At 53.0% G+C, this 18154-nt stretch overlaps 1 protein-coding gene across 1 annotated transcript in view; it reads right to left on the bottom strand.

The window, feature by feature from the left end:
* LOC149354017 (uncharacterized) overlaps positions 1-14486 on the bottom strand; it is a 114053-nt gene extending 99567 nt beyond the window's left edge. The window contains exon 1 of the mRNA XM_089583013.1: positions 1111-14486. Within this exon, the coding sequence (XP_089439139.1) occupies positions 1111-2307 (1197 nt within the window). The 5' untranslated portion in view covers positions 2308-14486. The remainder of the gene's footprint in view (positions 1-1110) is intronic.
* Positions 14487-18154: the final 3668 nt, after the last annotated feature.

Genomic DNA, 18154 nt, shown 5'->3' with positions numbered 1-18154 from the left:
CACACGAGAGCATCTACGACTGATTGGTCCGCAACAGGAAACCAGTTCCGCCCCTCAAGAAGACCCTTGCACAGAGCCCGGCCAGGAGCTACGTCGAAGCACAAGGTTGCGACGTGAACCTTGTCGGTACCCTCTACCGGAGCGACGCTGAACACGGTTTGCTCGAAGAAGGGAAGATGTAGCAGAGCCGAGCAAGTCTGACGTCACTCGCTGCAGCGTAATCTGCGCATGACTGAGTACGTCAGCGCACTGTATATATATGCCATCTTATCGGGAATAAACGTTGTTCATCACTCGAAGCCGGCCCGTGTACAGTTGGCTGTATAATTTCTATGGACTAATAGACAAGACGAGGGGTCCTGCTGGAACGTCGTATAATTTGTTAGTACGGCGCCTTTCCCTGGCTCTTGCAGGGCAACTACGGCAGGCAAATGCTGAAAGGTTGAAAGGAAAAGTCGGAGGTCGGCCCGCTTGGAACGGGACCGGAGCCCCCGACAGTTCCATTGTGTAATCGTAATGGGGGATGCCGATTTGGAAAGAGGGGAGCGCCTACACCGGTGGTGTCCCGCCATGCTCAGATTTAGAGGTGAGAGGTGGAAGTGAGTTTGCCCCCGAGCCAGATACCAGGGGCTGAAGCTCAGCAACTGGAAGGGGGCAGCTGTCTTCGTCATCGTCAAGGTCATTTACTCGGCGGGACAACCTGGAGGGCCGACCAGATACGTCCTTTAGAGGAACGGTTTTGCGAGAAAGGCGGGTGTTAGTCGCGACGTGTTGAGCGATCATAGAGGGGATGGCCTCCATGACTAGCGATGAGGCGTTCCATCGCAGTTTCCAACAGGGTGTCAAATTTGGCATTAAGACGGGCCTCGAGTTCGGCAAGGGAAGGTTCCATAGTCGGCGTCGCCGCCGTCTCGCTCTCCATAGCGTCCGTATTGGAGGGACTAGGGGGAGGGGGAGTTGTTTTAGCCTCTAAGGCTTCAATTTTTGCAAGTAGCATCTCGTTTTGTGCCCGGAGAGAAGCTACAAGGTTGTGGAGCTCAGCGTCAGCCGCCGAGCGAGAGGGAGGGGAGAGGGGAGGGAGGAGGAGGCAACCCTGCCTGAACCGCTCACCTGTTTGCCATTTTTTACGGCGTTGGCCCAGGAACCGGCCGTGCCATTGTTGTCTTGGGAGCGGGCTTGCTTCTCCTGGCCGCCGTGTGGGGGCGGTGGTTGCACTGGACAGCTCTTGACGTCCTTCCCGCTAGTAGGCGTCTGTCGTTTTGAAGCATCGCTGCTTGGGTGACGTGGCTGCCTGCCCGTCCCGCTGGATTTCCCGCCCTTAGGGGCGGCTGGCTTGGTATGCCGATATTTAGCACTGCAGTCCCGCGAGTTCGTGGCATGGCCACCACCACAAACCGCACATTTTGGCATACACTTGTGAGGGGCCCGCACCCCCTCTTTTATGGGTGCCTGCTGTCCACACAGGCCACACTTGTCTTGTGTTGGGTTGGGACAAGAGTCCGCCCGATGGCCGACAGTTCCACACAAACTGCAGGCCGGAATAGTGCGCAAATATTGGTGCACTGTGACAATCTCAGAGTTGTAGTGTACGTATCGAGGCCTCACTGTGCCGGAAAAAGTAAGCCGAGCCTTGTTTGAGGAGCCGAATTTGCGGATATCGAGTAAAGTGCCGCTCCTCCACTGCACGCAAGGTTGGAGAGACTCAGACGTCTCTTGGTTGGCCACCTTAATGACCCCATAGCAGACGTCCGCTTCGTGTTCTTTGAGATGGCCGGCGAGAGGCACATCTCCTTTGGTCGATTTGATAGAAAAGTCGCCTAGCAGACGGTCTGCGACGTGAGCGTTCCGGGTGCTGGCGAGGATCAAATTTTGTTCCTTGCTTAAAAGGAGGCTCAACTCGGCTGCCTGAGGCGCCCCGAGGAAAGCGCCGAACGCGGCACCGAGCTCGCCGTGTTGAAAGGCGTCCCGGATGGCCAACGATTTCCGGGGCTTGATCACGATGACAAAGTCGTCCTTTTGAAACTTTGGTAAAGGCTTGGGCCTCCACTTGGTCACTGGGTTGCGGCCCTTACGGCCGGAGTCCTTCGCCGCTTGCGAGGCGGGAGCTTGGCGGGTAGCATTTTCGGCGGTTGCCGAGGCGTCCGCCGCTATTTTGGCCTCTCGTCTGGAGCGACGCTCAAGTAGACGGAGGAGAGATTCATTGCAGATCGGGTCCGCGGGTGCCGATTTGGGTTGCACAGTGACGGGAACGGTCGACCAAGACATGGCGTCCGGGTCATAACCGCGTTGAACGGGCGTTTCCGTCATCTTGCAGAAAGCAGGAGCTCCCTCGCAGCCGAACGCCGGCGCAGCCGTTAGGCTTAGCGTCGGCGCCGGAGGCGGGAAGGAAAGCCCGCTTTAAAATTTGAAAAACTGAGCCCACCTGAATGAAATTGGTGTCCACGGACGATCAGCTTGCCGAATCCAAAGTGAGCAAAATTGATGAGGTCCGACGACTTGAGTCGTGGCTCCTGTCAAAAAATGATGGAGCCGAAGCGCCACACGTCTGACAGACGCGATACGCTGCCGCGTTCTCTTCCGGATCTGCGGATGAGGCGATGCCCGGTGAGTAAGCGCGCGGGCGGCAGCGTCGGCTTCCTCGTTCCCCTCAAGACCCGCTTGAGTCGGAGCCCACACGATGGTACGATGGGTCAGAAACCCTGTGTACTCGCATGCGTGGAGGATTTTGAAAGCATGGTCTGGAATATACCTTTGCTCAATATTGCGGCAGGCGCCCCTGGAGTACGCGATAATGACTCGGGACTCTGGATCCGCGGCAGCCAGTGCAATGGCGATCTCTTCCGCAAATGTAATGTTTGGGGCACGTAAAGTAAGGCCCTGAACTGTAGGGTTTGGTGGATGACGGTCGCCGTGTACCAAACCCCATCGTGTGGGCCGGCCGCATCCACGTAGAAGACACCTGGCTTATGGCCATATTGAGAAACAGCCGCCACCCACGCGAGACGGCGACCACCATGGGTGTCTTTAGTCATGTTGTTCGGAAGCGGTCGCACCTGGACTGCAAAGCGCCAGGCTTCAGGGATGTGGCGTTCTTCTGTGCTGTGTAGGATATGTGTAAGCGGGTCAGAAGGCAGCTCCCCGCAGTTTTGCTCAGGCGCAAGTATTGATTATTAAGATGAGCTACTCGCAACTCCCCAAAGGTGTTGGTCATCCCTAGACCGAGGAGACGTTTGTTGGACGTCGTTATGGGGAGGTCGAGCGCTCTCATAAATCTTGCAGAGAACTACTACTAAGGCGTTCTCATCGCATTAGCGTAGGTGGAGGTAGGGAGCCGATTATAAAATCCGGCTGGTTACAAATGCATGGGCCAGCCGCAGGGCATCTTTGCATCGTAGTGCCCCCCCCCCTTTTATTGGATACCCAACGGAGCATCCGACCAACACCACCTAGTAGGTGGTGTTGATCCGACCGACCTGGTCCCCCACCTTATGTAGCTTGTTTAGGGCAGTGTCTATCTTGCGCCTATGATGAATGAAAAGCCCCAGTATCTGGATCTTCTCGTGTTCGGGTATCGGTCCACTAAGCAGGGAAAGCGCAATTTTGGTTCAATTTCGATTTGTTCGGGGAGCATTCAGACCACAGCGACGAGCGTATTCGTCCACAATAGCTGCCGCTTGTTGCAGGTTTGTCTCGATGTCTCCCACCGATTGTTGTTGCCCAGAGGGTCATGTCGTCTACATACAGAGCGTGCAGACAGCACTTTTGGAGCAGACTGGCGACATTTAAATGCGAGTGAGAGCAATTTCCTTTGCAACTAGTCCAAAATCTTTATAAATATTGATCACGGATCCCGCAGGACAGAATTAATTAAAAGAACTGCAACTGTTCTAAAGATATTTGCTAGTCTATAAAAAATAGACATGTGGCAGTTGCAGTACATTAGCTGTTACTAATTTCAGTTCAGAAAAGAAAAGAAAGCAACAACATAATGGGGACAGTTTGTCGAAACCGCCAAAAGAGTGCAGCAGAATCTCGAATATAATGTCAGGACCGGAAAGAAAAATGAATGCCCGCGAACCGGTGGATTTTAAAATTCGGAAAATTGCCGCAGCCAAACCAACAAGGGGGAGGGGGGCTAACTTACCCTACTTACTCGCATAATTTGCGCCCTCGCGTGAATGCGCACCAAGAATTTATTGCCCAAGCAAATATGAAAAAAAAAATTCACCAGCGTACGCGCAAGGCAGGCTGTGGAAGATCGGCGCGAACGCGTTGCGGTGTACGGCTGTGAAAGGTTCGAGCAGTGAGGGGACGCCGGCCGCGCCGCTGTGAAGGTGTAACCACCGGTGTAACCACGTAACTGGCCAAAACAAGCCAAAGCAATGTCAACTTGGCGCGAGGACGACGGTATAGCAAGTCCAGTAAGAAGTTCGTAATTCGTTTGTTAAATTAGCTCTTGTAAATAAAAATAAATTCGCGCGCCGTTTACCCAGCCCACTTCGCGCTGGTTGCTTTCCAGGCCAAGGCGCCCGCTAGTCAGCCGGGCCTATCGCGAGGACGCCGCGTTTATCTCCACTGGCTCCTGACTGCTGGCTCTGCCATTGTATCGTTGCGCGTTTATTGCTAAGGGATGCGCACACGGCGTCATACCATCCCGCGGGGACGGGGGTTGCGTCGACAGCGACGGGTGCACGTGGGGGATCGACGTACGCGCGACCATGTAGGGCATATAAGCGCGTGATGACCTTTATAGAGTTTTTTTTAGGACGTGTTTTGCGAAATCTCCGCATCTCTTTTTGGAGCCCTAAATTACTGAAAAAAGTGCAAGTTACACGAGTGAACCTGGTATCTCGTCAGCACAATAATTTGAGCTAGCTATGTCAGGTAAGTTCACAATACCGGCCGCGCTCAACTTATCTTACCAGATAATAGATAACAGTACTTTTACTCATGCTTGTACAAGCCTTTCGCGACAGCCGCTCCGACCACCACGAGCGAACCCGACTGTCCATGCGAATGCGGTTGCGCCCGTTTCGTCGCGAGCGCCCAGGCAGCGCCTCCTCTATTTTTACAATGCCAGCCGCATCGCTCGCTTCGCAATGGGAGCCGTCGGTACACCTCATTTCAGTTAGTTGCCGCGCTGCGGCGCTCGCCAGATGGTAGCACTGCTTGCGTCATGCTTGCGTATGGGCGCGCGGTGGTGATAGCGCTGTCCTACTCCTACTCCTGGCGTCTGTCAGGTTGTTGCTGTCTACCCCTTCTTGTGTAGCTCTCGCTTCATCCGTGGCGCGGCGCTTTTTCCAACGGCAATCGGCTGGAGCGGCAGCTGCTCGCCGTTTGCTGAGGTGGCCTGTGGCGATCGGAGCGCTCGGCCTATCCCTTGAGGATGGCGGCTGGCATACTTGATGCACTGTTTGAGCTACTTGCGCTACTTATTGCTCTTCCTTGCCAGACGAGTAAAATGTTAAAAGTTTTAAGGCTCGTTCGTTTCGTGGCACCATTGTTAACGGAAATTGTATTGCGCGGGTAAATGTGGTCCGCGAAGCTGACGAGGTGTCCTCGCAGAAGCAGCAAAATGGCACCGGATAATTATCTGCAGCAGGGCTGCTGGTTTCAGTTTTGTGTGAAGAGTGGGCAATTTTAAGCTCGTTTGTGTGGAGCGGGGGAACTTCGCTGCATAGACAGTACAAAAGAAGTTGACGTTTACGTGCATTTATTCACATATATTTACAACAATTTACAGTAATATTATATACAACTCTTTGTATTTATAGCCATTTACATTTTTAGAATTGGTGCTTGTATTAGCAGGTATTTACAGCCTTCAGAAGTTTGCATTGTAGCGCAACCACTTTTGTACGCACGAGGAGGACAAAGCATCTCGTGCGCGAGCGGAGCTCAACAACAATCAAAACACACTTAACGCCCGGGTGGAGACGCCAGTTCGTGCGCCCTCATGTGTTTGGTCGCCCTCTCTTGCGGCGCCGAACGACAACGCCGGTAGAAGAGACGCTGACGCGGCGCCGATGAAACGCTGCCTTGCGGTTCGGCCTTTACGGTGACTGCCCCTGAACACGCGCTGAAGAGGTTTTGATTTCCGCTTTATCTGCCTCTTTTTATTCAGGCGCTTTTCTTTGTTTTGCACCGTTTTATTAGCGCCTGGTTGCAGTCAGGACCAGGCGGAACTTCCGATATGCTTTGGCAACAGCTGCTGCGCCATATATTTGCGAACGAAGTTCATTTTTCGCTTCTCAAAACAATCGTATAGCTGCAGGCTGCCAATGACAGAGAATAATGTTTATCTAGTCGTCGTAACAATGACAGCTTATCTTGACAAAAGTACAGCTACGACTTGAAAGCTATTCTTGTCGGGTAGTCTTGAAAAATGCCTTGTCGTGAAGATTTGCCAAGCCTTCTTCATTTCATTCTCCAATTTTCCTTACTGAACATGATAGAATCCAAAGCCAAAATAGCATAACTTATTACTAAATACGTTTACCATCTGATTTCATATTTTCGCCAAGCAGTTTAAGTTCCTCTCCCGGAATGTTTCAGCGTTGTAGCTTAGCTAAAAGACCGACATGATTCGGCAAAGCCGCCACAGCCTTCCGTTGCAAGGCCAACGCCGTTGCGCCGCACTGTCTGACTCCTTTTAAAACCAGCGCCTGAAGCGGCTTTGCGATGACCAGTGCTTCACGGTGAGCAGCGCCACGAACAGCGCGCTCAATGACGCGTCCATACCTGATAGGCAGCCTGATGGTCATGAAGGATGCAGAGCGCCGCCTCACGAAGAAAGATAGAAATGATAACAAAGTGGCCTCGTCCGCTTTCCGTTGTCTGGCGCCACCCAGATGGTCCTCTCCCCCACAGATGCACAGCAGGCGCGAAAGCTACCCGACGGGGGAGAGTAGGAAAGGAGGACAGGAGAGGGTTTTAGACGGTCGGATCGGCCCTACTCGGCAGGCATTGTAAAAATAGAGGAGGCGCTGGCCCAGGCAACTGGACCCAGCCGACAATAACACTCGGCTAAATTTGGTGCTGTATACTTGCAATGGGCGTAAATTGCCGTTTAGGGGCAGCTTGGCGCAGATCAAATTGGCGCCCCTGGTGCTGCACACCGGCGACCTCAGCTTGGAGGGATGATGATGAAAACATTTAAAGCCACAATGACTTAGTTTAAGGGAAGGCTGATCGGGTCCCTAGTCCGGGACGCCGTTGGTAAAAGCCGCTGCCCGTGCTCTGGCGACGAGGGCTCGTTGTTCCTCGAGGTCCGAGCTGGACAGGGACGCCTCCCAGCCCTCCCGCGTTAGCTGATTTAAGATGTCAATACTGTTATTTCTCTAACAAGCCCAGAACAATAAGCTTGCCTTCTGGCCACAATTAGCACTGTGCCGAAAAGGACTCGGGCTCAATGGCGTGAAGCGTAGCGGGATTATTAAACGACTAGTTTTAGCCTTCGAAGGTGGCATTCTGATTTACTAAGACCCTTAGTGGGCTTGGAGGGCTATCCCCTTCAGGGCGCCGGTCAGCAACAGCCGAGCTGGCCGCGACTCCGCCGTGTTTGGTGATGGAGGGTGTGGGAAGGTAGGGCATGTGAGGATGTGAATAAGTCTCCCGGTTTCTCGCAGAGTTTACAGGAGAGCCTGCAAGGGCGTCCGCAGAATTTTTTGCAGGGGGGGGCCCCGTTGGTGCCCCGGGGGGGGGGGGGGGGGGGTATGTTCGTAGCAGAAAGGCGCTATTTGCGGAGTAAATTTATTTATTTATATATAAATAAAAATTAAACAAAATGCACACATGAAAGAAAAATTACAAACAGCAAATTAAAGCGCGGCTAGGAGAGGTACATTGGAGTTTATCAACGAAGAAACAACTAAAATTAATAAAAATGCAAAAAGATGCTATATCACTTCGTGGAGAAGAGTGCTCAGTCTTGCTGCATACGGGTTCTCGACTCACCCGGATTGATGACCAGCACACAGCACAATATGTTCACAAACACGCAACTACAGTCACTCAGTCAGTCTTCCTTGAACAGCAACTGTAGGCGCCTCGGATTTTTCTGGGCGAATTGCGTAATTACACGTGTGATAAATGCCGCCGCGGTGGCTCAGCGGTTATGGTGCTCGGCTGCTGACCCGAAAGACGCGGGTTCGATCCCGGCCGCGGCGGCTGGAATTTCTTTGGAGGAGAAATTCTAGAGGCCCGTGTACTGTGCGATGTCAGTGCACGTTAAAGAACCCCAGGTGGTCGAAATTTCCGGAGCCCTTCACTACGGCGTCTCTCATAGCCTCAGTCGCTTTGGGACGTTAAACCCCATAAACCAACCAACGTGTGATAAATTCACTTCTGTGCTTCATTACACGCTCTCGGTGCACACTCATCATACACATTGATTGGAAAAACTGTTGAACGCGTACGTTGAAAACAAAAGATGACTATATATACAACGAAAACTTATTTACAAGATAAATGCACGCTCGCAGCTTCATACACCTCGCTCCATCTTGCTTGCGCATCCGCACAGTCGAGCAACCGCACACACACTGCTCTCCGCTCGTCGTTTTCTCGTCCGCTGTCTTGGTTGTTCTCAGCTTCGCTGACAACCGGCCACTAAAAACACCCAAGCACAAACACAGAGGCGCGCACACGTGCAAGGGCTTACTTGCCGCAGTATCCCCGAATGCGCACTTTGGGGGTGAAAGGAACGCCGCGCAACTTCCGAGGGGAAGGGACACTCGCCACTCCAGTCGGAAAATTTGTTTTTGTGTTTTTATGGGGTTCAGAGCCCCAAAACGACTCAGGCTATGAGGGATGGAGTAGTACAGAGTTCCGGGTAATGTCGACCACCTGGGTCTCTTTACCATGCACTGACACGCACAGTACATGGGCGCTGTTGTGATTTGAGGCCCAGCCAGAGGTGACAGGCGAGCCAGGCAGGCGCCATCGGGCTGCGTTGACCAAAGGCGCTGGTTTTCGCAGAAGACGCAAAGAACGCTGGTGTGGGGGCGCCTCGGGAGACTGCGTCGCCGTGAACAAAAGCAGCTAATCCCCTTTGCCGGAGATTCTGAAAGCGGCGCTTCTACCGAACTGCGCTACCCGTGGATCGGAGGAGACAGCGAGCGGCGGCGGCGCCAACTCGTCGCCCGCTTGCCCCTGAGCAGCCCGACAAAGCGGGGGTGGACACGGCTGATTTTACCTTCCCTCCTTAAGAATTCATCGGTGACCGGCGTAACGATAGGCGAAAACAAGATGCCCCGTGCACTGTCTGCCTCCGTGTCGCTATCTCTCTAGAGATCAAAGAAACAGACACCCATCTCAAGGCGGCTCGAAACACATGCTCGCCGGTGCCGCTGTATGTCTGGAACAGGTCGCCCTTCAGTAGAGCTAACGATGGCGTGGTTTGAAAACGGCGGAACGACGCACGCCCGGACGCGGCATTTCGCAGATGTGACCATGCGGGGCTGCTTTTACCCTTTTGACTGAGCGCACCACCGCCCCTGGCGTGCGGCCATCACTCACGGTTCGAGTGAGTGATTTTCCAGGGGGGTGCAGCCGCCCCCCCTTGCCCCCCCCCCTCCGGACGCCCATGAGGAGAGGAACTGATCGGGATGGCAAGTAGAGCTGTGCACGGGCTTGGGCCGGCCCGAAAGCCCGTACCCGGCCCGGCCCGAAAGCCCGTACACGGCCCGGGGGCGGGCTCGGACCTTGCGGAAGTTATTCACCCGGGCCCGGGCCGGGCTCGGGCCGCGGTATATTTGTCTCGGACGGGCCGGCCGGGCTTCGCGATCGCGATTGCTCCTGCGTGGCTCCAGCCGCCCTACTGTTGCAAGGTTTGAAACTTATCTCCACGAGTGGTCCCACGAGCCCAAATGACACTGCACAAAGGTGAGGTGTGTCGAACCGAAGGCACTCGCAAAAGTACCCTCCGCCACGCGTTGACGGGGGCCGGGTGGGAGGGGGGTCATTATCACATGTGCGGGACAACAGGATTCTCGCTCGTGTGGCAACAACGACGTGTTGTGACCATTATCTTCTTGCTCGCCATGGTCACCTGCGTTGCATAGTTTAGTTGCCGTCACGTGAATGCACGGAGGTCGCTCGACTCGATTCGTCACGGAGGACAGCGAAATCGGGCATCAAACATGTCGCTGGCGACTCATTGCGGTCGCCCCCTCCGTGACGATTCGAGCGCCTCCGCGAGTCACCAGTGAATTAGCCTTTAGTCAGACGTTTAGAGCTCTGCGAGTTCTGCGGGTAGTAAGGTTCCTGTAGTATTCATGCAAGTCATACTCATTGACGGGGGCAGAACTATAAATTTTACCTCCAGGCTTGGAACTCTAGGAATGCATCACGAGCCACACGGTGTGACTCAGAACCAAACTCCCTGGGCTCTAAACTTTGGACAAAAGCTGTTCCTTCTGCGAAAGTGTGAATTTAGCCACGGTGCGCTGGGGCTTTGCAGGCACAGCAGGAAGTGCTTTGTGTCAGCACCATCAAGTAAGGAATGTGCTAGGAGGGTAGGAAGTGCAAATGCTAACAAAAAGCAAACAAAAGCTAGGTGGGGCTCGAAACGCATTTTCGTTTCTAGCAGGTACCAATGCTGGAAGCCACTAGTTGTGGGAGCCTTGCAGTATGAAGCGAAGGTGAGGCCAAGTACGGCGCACACGGGATCACCCTTGCAAAGCATGCAATTTAGCCAAGCAGTGGTGGCAAGGGAAGATTTTCTAATGAACTGCGGTATTGCTTGAAGACTGGCAGCACTGGCTGTTGACGGGAGGTTGTCAAACGGAACGTCACTGCCAGCGCAAGAGGTCCTTGCTTTTTGTAGCAGCATCCGGGGAAAGGATTAACTTCTTTGACTCGCCGTTGTCGGTATCAAGCGAAGGGACGTTTTGTCCAATTCTCGGGAAGACGTGGGACGTTTCGCGCTTTTCTCGGAAAGACGAATCGAAACGCACGTAACGCACCGCGGCAGGGATTGCATTCTCTCTTCTACTTCCAACAGAGGCTTGGTTGTAGTGTTTTCCTTGTATTTGCTTGCCAGCGAAGTAAACACAGCCCCTTCCTTCCTGTGAACAGCAGAAGGAACATAGCCGCAACGTCGCCGTTTGCAGGAAAAAGCCATGCTGCAGCTGAATTATTGGCTGGCTTATCCTTTGACAACACAAACAGCGGCCAGTCGCGGCACGGCATCTAAGGCTTACGAGAGCACGCCTGTCATTCCGCTTCGTACTTAAGAACAGTTCGTTCATTTCGTACACGTTGAGCTTGAAGCATTCAGGCGTGTACCATGGAGAAGTTCAGTGCCGAAAACCTTAGAAGCGGAATTTCCAGCGGACGCTTTAAGCTGATGCTAAGAGCTATGGGACAAGTTTCTCGTCGTCAGTGAGTGTGCAACGAATTCTACCGTGGGTCATGTAAAGTGCAAGATGTACAAGGCGTTCTTCGCCTACGAGTCTTCTAAAACTGTAACATCGCATCTGCAGAGGCACCGGTGTAAAAGCAGCTCAGCCAACGCAAGTACAATAACTTCGTTTCTAAAAACCGTCAAGCTCACACCTTCCAGCATCGGCGAAGGAAAAGTTGACTGCAGCTTTAACACTTCTGTGCTAAAGAGATGCGTCCATTTGACGTAGACAGTGGCAGTGGCTTTGCAAAAGTAGCACAAGAGTTAATCAGCACTGGTGCTCGCCATGGCAATGTCGATGATGTCCTTCCGCATCGCACCACTGTCTCCAGAAAAGTAGCCGACCTATCAACGCAAATTCCAGGCAACTTAATGCCGAATATGTTGACACAGCTATGATCGAGGGTAGCTGTGCGATCACTACGGATATGTGGACAGACGATTTTCGCAGTGGCGTACACGACGACTACGGCACATTACACTGACAGCGAGTGGTGTCTGCACGCCCACGTTCTTTTTACTTATAAGTTTTCTGAGGAACGCAATACTAGGGAAAACACTCGGAAAAAGCTGCCACGCTGTTTTTCTAAACTGGCGATTGACAGGGATGCTCTGCAGAAGGCTACGTTCGTGACTGACCAGGGTGCGAACATCATGTGTGCTCTCCAGTCCTACAACAGAATGAACTGCTGCGCGCATCTTCTCAATGCTGTTCTTCGGAACAAATTCTCTGAAGATTTCATTCAAGCTGAAGCCCCATGTGTTAGTGAGACACTGCAAAATGTCAAATCAGTTGTGAAATTTCTGAAACAAGTGGCCTAGCCAGCCAACTCAATCAAACCGTTCGCCAGGAAGTTCCAACAAGCTGTAATTCTAAACTTTCTATGCTGAAATCTATATTCCTGAATTACAGAAATTGAAGCTCTTCTTGAAGTGAGGAACTCTTCAATCATGGACAACTTGGACAAGATGGTTCTCAAGGAACTAATCGCATTTTTGGAGCCGTTTTCAGAAGCAACGAGAGCCCTGGAGGCGGAAAAAACACCAACGTTGCATTTTGCCTTACTGCACTTTGCCAAAGAATTCTTCATGACCAAGTCCATCCATCAAATGCCACAGAAATGGCGAAAATTCAACAACGTGCCCAACATTTCCTGAAGAAAAAGGTTATCCTTACCATGGAGCACAAGATAGCAACGATGTTCTGCCCACAATTTCGGCACCTTAGGATGCTTTCCGCCGAGAAGCGCGAAAAGTGTGCGGGCGCATACGAGAGCTCGTCGCGTCGACACCACAGGAGTTGCCGGAAACTACGCAAGAACAACCTCCTGCGAAAAAGCAGTGCATGGATTTGTTCAGCGAGTGGAGCGACGAAATCAGCAATCGGATTCGGAGTGCCGGAAGAGACGAGCTGAGCGAGTACTTGGCCACAGAGTCGGCCCCTTGCTCAGAGTTTGAGCTATCACAGTTTTGGAGAAGCAAGGCAGCGACGTACCCAAAGCTTTCTCTTCTTGCCAAGAATGTGTTAGCCATTCCGGCTGCCAGTTCAAGCAGCGAGAGAAATTTCAGCGCTGCCGGGTTCATTATGCAGGAGCGCCGCACTTGCCTCAAGCCGTCATCAATGGACGAGTTTTTACATAACTTGGAGTAATAACTCTCTACCTGCGCCGTGCTTGCATATACTAATTTTCATCTAGACCATGAAAGCCGAGCATTTTAGAAATATTGAAATGAACTGATTTTCCTTAAATTCTCTGTTTCATCGTCACTTTAATTTCAGTTTTGCAGGTTGGGCCGGGACCGGGCCGGGCGGGCTTAGGTTTCTTTAGCGTCGGGCCGGGCGCGGGCTGAAATTTGCGGCCCGTGCACAGCTCTAGTGGCAAGCATGAAGAATAGTGTGACGACCCCACATAATGCGCAGGTCCACACGGGACGGAGAGGCAAGAAGACATCGTATGGCTCAGTTTAAACAAAATGATGTAATCAATAATCATACACTGTACATCAGAGGCTGGGGTGTCCGAGCTTACGTGGCGACGCCGTCATGGGGGCGATGGAGGGGCTCCGGAGTTGCGATCCGTCGGTTGCTGGCAGAAGCTGCGCGCCGTCCGGCTTCGGCGCTGAAGGACCCTTTTTCGTGAACGATCTCGTCCTGAGCGTGCCTTTCGTCCGCACTGGCCAGCTATATGTGCTCCGCCGGCCACGCCCGATCTCCTCTCTTCCAGGCTGGATCGTTTCCTTCTTCCTCCTTTCCACGGCGGCGCCTGCGGCACGCCCGACCTCCCTCGTTGGGATGTCGTTTGTCTCCCGCCGGCAGCTTTCTTCTCTTCTCGGGTTGTCAGCCTCTCCTGTGTCCTTGTACGGCCAGGCAGCCTAATTGGGCTGGCTTTCCCTCCCGCCGGCGTCTTTGTACCATTGTACCCCTTCAGTGGCTTTGCCGCCGCTGGGGGCTCCGTCTACGCGGCGCCGCCGAACGCGGACCGTTTAAGGGGAGACAAGGGAGTACGACGGTTGAGCACAGAGAAGATTCCGCCGAAGATACGGGCCCTGGTAGCTCACGCACGGAACGTCACAATAGGGTAGGGAACAGTACGGGTCTCGAGTCTGCACCAGAGGGAAGGCTGGGTTAGCGGGGAGAGCCGGCGGTGCATAAACGCGTCGGGTATCTCTGTAGTGGGTCAGGATATCCCCGGCGGTAAGCATACGCTCGACATGGAGGAGGGGATCCAACTCCAGCGCGGAAAGCGACCTCGGACGAGGACCTCGTTGCCCAGGCCTGCGTGTGCAGGGGTACAGATAAGAGAGGGTACAGATAAGGGGTGCCACCAGCGTAGACGAGCCGCGCTGCGGGATATCTGGCCTTTGGCAAAACGAGTCTGCGGTGACGGAGCCTAATGCAAGTAATCGGACCGAGTGGCGCCCGGTCAGATTGCAGTCGCCTCGTTTGGGGGTTCTCTTCCCCGCGAATGTACTATCGTGCGCTAAAGTCGAGAGACCACTGCTTCGACGGCAGAAGCGGCTGCGGGACCGCACCACGGCGCTGCTATCTCGCGCTGCGCGCTCGCTGCGAGATTGCCTCGCGTGACGCAAAACTTTTCCCTCGCTCTCGAGCTGGTGCTTATCACGACTGACAAACTTCCAGTGCGTCGTTCGGCTCTTCTGCTGCTGACGATCGCGTCGAAAGAAGCGCGCATCGCAAGGAATTCAGGAATAGCGCAGCGGCGCTCTAGTGAAGCAAGCGGCCGGTGACGTTGCGTCCACTCACTACACTCCGCAGGGGCAAAGGCCATTCTAATTGTAGTTGCAGCGACGTTTCGTATTTTCTCCCCACAGAAAGAAGAGTGGTTTGTTTTAAAGCAATAGCACTAATAACCGCACGCCGAAAATAATGGTCATCGGCATAGGTCGTGTCGAGCGTTTCAAGCCTCGTCAGCATTCCGCATCTTTCGTAACCAAAACTCCGTGCTTTATTGAGACGCTTTGGTGAACAGGCCAGCAAGTTTAGGAGAGTCGCATTGCACATCCAGGCACACGCCGTCCTATGGCGCTGACAAAAGACGATCACAGCGCGTGGGATCTCTCCACTTTCCCGTACTGCCGATCTGGAGGAACTCATCCACCAATGACACAGCGCAAAATGCAACACTGTCTCACGGTAGCCATTAATGACTGAAGACCCTAATAGAAATCATGTTTTGAAATGCGCTTTCCAGTTCATGGAGAAAAAGCTTGTTCCACATCCCCGATTTGACTATGCTAGCACCTCGATTAGAAGGGGAAAATATCGTGCAGTCGTGTTTGCAAATCAACATAAAAACCCACAACTCTTCTTTCTGTGGGGAGAAAATACGAAACGTCGCTGCAACTACAATTAGAATGGCCTTTGCTTCTGCGGAGTGTAGCGAGTGGACGCAACGTCACCGGCCGCTTGCTTCACTAAAGCGCCACTGCGCTATTCCTGAATTCCTTGCGATGCGCGCTTCTTTCGACGCGATCGTCAGCAGCAGAAGAGCCGAACGACGCACTGGAAGTTTTGTCAGTCGTGATAAGCACCAGCTCGAGAGCGAGGGAAAAGTTTTGCGTCACGCGAGGCAATCTCGCAGCGAGCGCGAGATAGCACCGCCGCGTTACCGCCCCGCAGCCGCTCCTGCCGTCGAAGCCGTGGTCTCTCCACGATAGTACGTACGAGCTACGTGCGGCTCCAGTTCCACGGAAGCGCTGCTGTCATTCACAGCTATCGGGGGTTTCGTCCCAGAATCGATGCGGACCAAACCCGACCAACTTTCCTCGCTGCACTAACAAGCGCAGCTGCCCAATCGAAGTGCCGTCGAATCTACGAACCACACGGAGCGGTAGTCTGAATGCGCCACACGAATACATGCTTACAGAACAGGAGTTCCGTCTGCTACATGCCCCTCAACCACCGCTTTAGCAACCACCGCGGCTGGTTGCTAAAGCGTACCACCTAATCAAGACCGCCATCAGCCCGACCGATACTGCTACAATGGCTAGAAGTTTCGCTTTCAGTGCATCGCACACCTCTGCTGCGCCTTCCCTTCCAGAGCTCGCGTGTTAGAGGCACTTACCTTTAGCGAGCAGAAGCCACGCAATGCCGAAGACCCTAAGGTCCACTATAACTGATGGTACACCAGTGCACTATTGCAATCACCCCACCAGACACAAAGCGTTGAGTGAAAAAGAGTTTATTCGGCACGCCAAAACGTTGCAACCAGTTCCCCACAATCATACCCCGACTTTGCTGCTGCTCCCACAGTTCAGGTTTGTCATGCTCAAACACCACGTCCGAACAGAGCATAACCCACACCGCTGCTATACTAGTCTCGAAATGGTCCATAGCGGAGCGGAAGCCTCGGTCGCGAGTAGTGTTTCCGGAAAGCGCGCCGTGGACGCAGCCACACCTCGCACCTTCGAATTGTGCGTGACAGGTGCACACAGCAGTGCAGCCAGTTACCTGCTAGGCCCACGATGCACTTCGGAAAGGTGTGCATGGGCTAACAACGAAGGTGAACTATGTACGAGAACGGCAGCTTAACCGCAGCGCAAGACCTTGAAGGTAAAGTCGAACCCGATATCGGAACACGAAGGGGATCGCAAAATAGTTCGCTATACAATTCGATATATCAAACATGGCAATTTAAATTCTAGAAACAACGTTGGGTTCATGCGGTTTAACGTCTCAAAGTGTCTTGGCCTAAGAGTGACGCCGTAGCGGAGGCGTCCGAGTAATTTTGACCACCCGGGATTCTTTAAGATGCATAGAAATCGCACAGTACACGGGCCTCTAGCATTTCGCCTCCATCGAAAGGCCACCAATGCGGATGGGAACGAACGCGAGTCTTTGGGTCAGCAGCCGAGCACCATAACCACCCTGCCACTGCAACACTAAATACAACTTCCCCTCAGACGCAGTAAAATGGGAATACACGAACCACTAGCGCATTCCCAAATAGGGGAAGGGCATGCTGCCCAAGGTTCAGGGGCTGTCAACAAAAATACAGAATACTTATCAATGGCAACTGATACAGACTTCATCCCAACATGCAGTTCTTGCAGTTAGATTTAACCAGAGGTTTCGATCTGTACTGCTAACCTCAGACCTCCGGTGAAGTTCCCAAGTCCTCTTCCATTGCTAAATGCATAGAGTTACTATGCTTTGAGGTGAAAATAGGAGGTGAAAGTAAAACTCCGTTCAGAACTGTACATATACCGTATATATAGTTATCAAAATATGCCCAGTACCCGAGTGGCATACCCGACCGTTATACGAGAATGCGGTAGAGGATCCTACTCCCTTTTAACTCCCATATGAGCACGCCCGCAATATGCTGCTTACCCTAACCACTTTGCACCCAAGCCGCAGCTAACGCTGCTTTGGATCCAACCACTGCCTATCACAAGTACACGCATGGAAAACTAGCACAAAAGATCGAAAACTACCCTCAAGCATACCCGTCGATCCCCTCTAATGCACTTCCACAGCGCTTGCGTTAAAAGCAAGTGGGCGGCACAGCAAACCCCAAGTGCCCCCTACAGGGACACAGCTTGTAGTTGTACACATCGAACGATCGGCGAAATTACTTCAATGAACAGCGCGATTTTCCTGTACTTTTATACAGGATGCTGAAGGGGATAATTTGTATTAGACATATCTGGGAGCAGCTGTATTACGTACAGGGCCACTGAATGAAATGGTACACGGGAACGCGTGGCCTCCGCGCTTCACACAGCAGCGCCGCCGAGCGAGCGAATGAGCAGAAAGGGCAGCCAGCCATGCTTTCCGACTACGCATCTTTGCCGCAGATTTTCACCTCCAACGCTTCCAGAAGTCTAGAGGCCATGCCTTCCGGTGTTCGTTACATTTTTAACGACCCTGTACCTGCCCCGTATGACTTCGCAAAGAATATAATGCCTCTCATATGAGCTTCAAGTGTGTCCTCCCATGTGCCCGCATACAAGCACGTGCGCGCAAACTTTAGAGGAAGTATCAACAGCCCGCACAGACACCAGGCTCCACGATCGACAAGCACCATCAACGGCAATCAAAGCGCACTAAGCCACGATTAATGTCGAGCATGAATACAGCAAAACACGTACAAGACTACCTCCTGCGGAGCAATGTAATGCAAGGCATATGTAGCAGCAGAAGTACCACATGTACAGGGGACTGTGCCAGGTTTCATACTAGAGTTCATGGCACGGAAGTTCCCACTACTGGCCAGCTAAAGA

This window comes from Amblyomma mixtum, chromosome 3 (assembly GCF_055824585.1).
Source record: "Amblyomma mixtum isolate Tamu chromosome 3, ASM5582458v1, whole genome shotgun sequence".
NCBI lineage: Eukaryota > Metazoa > Arthropoda > Arachnida > Ixodida > Ixodidae > Amblyomma > Amblyomma mixtum.
Note: the sequence above shows the minus strand (reverse complement) of the source record. Positions and strands in the feature narration are given on the sequence as shown.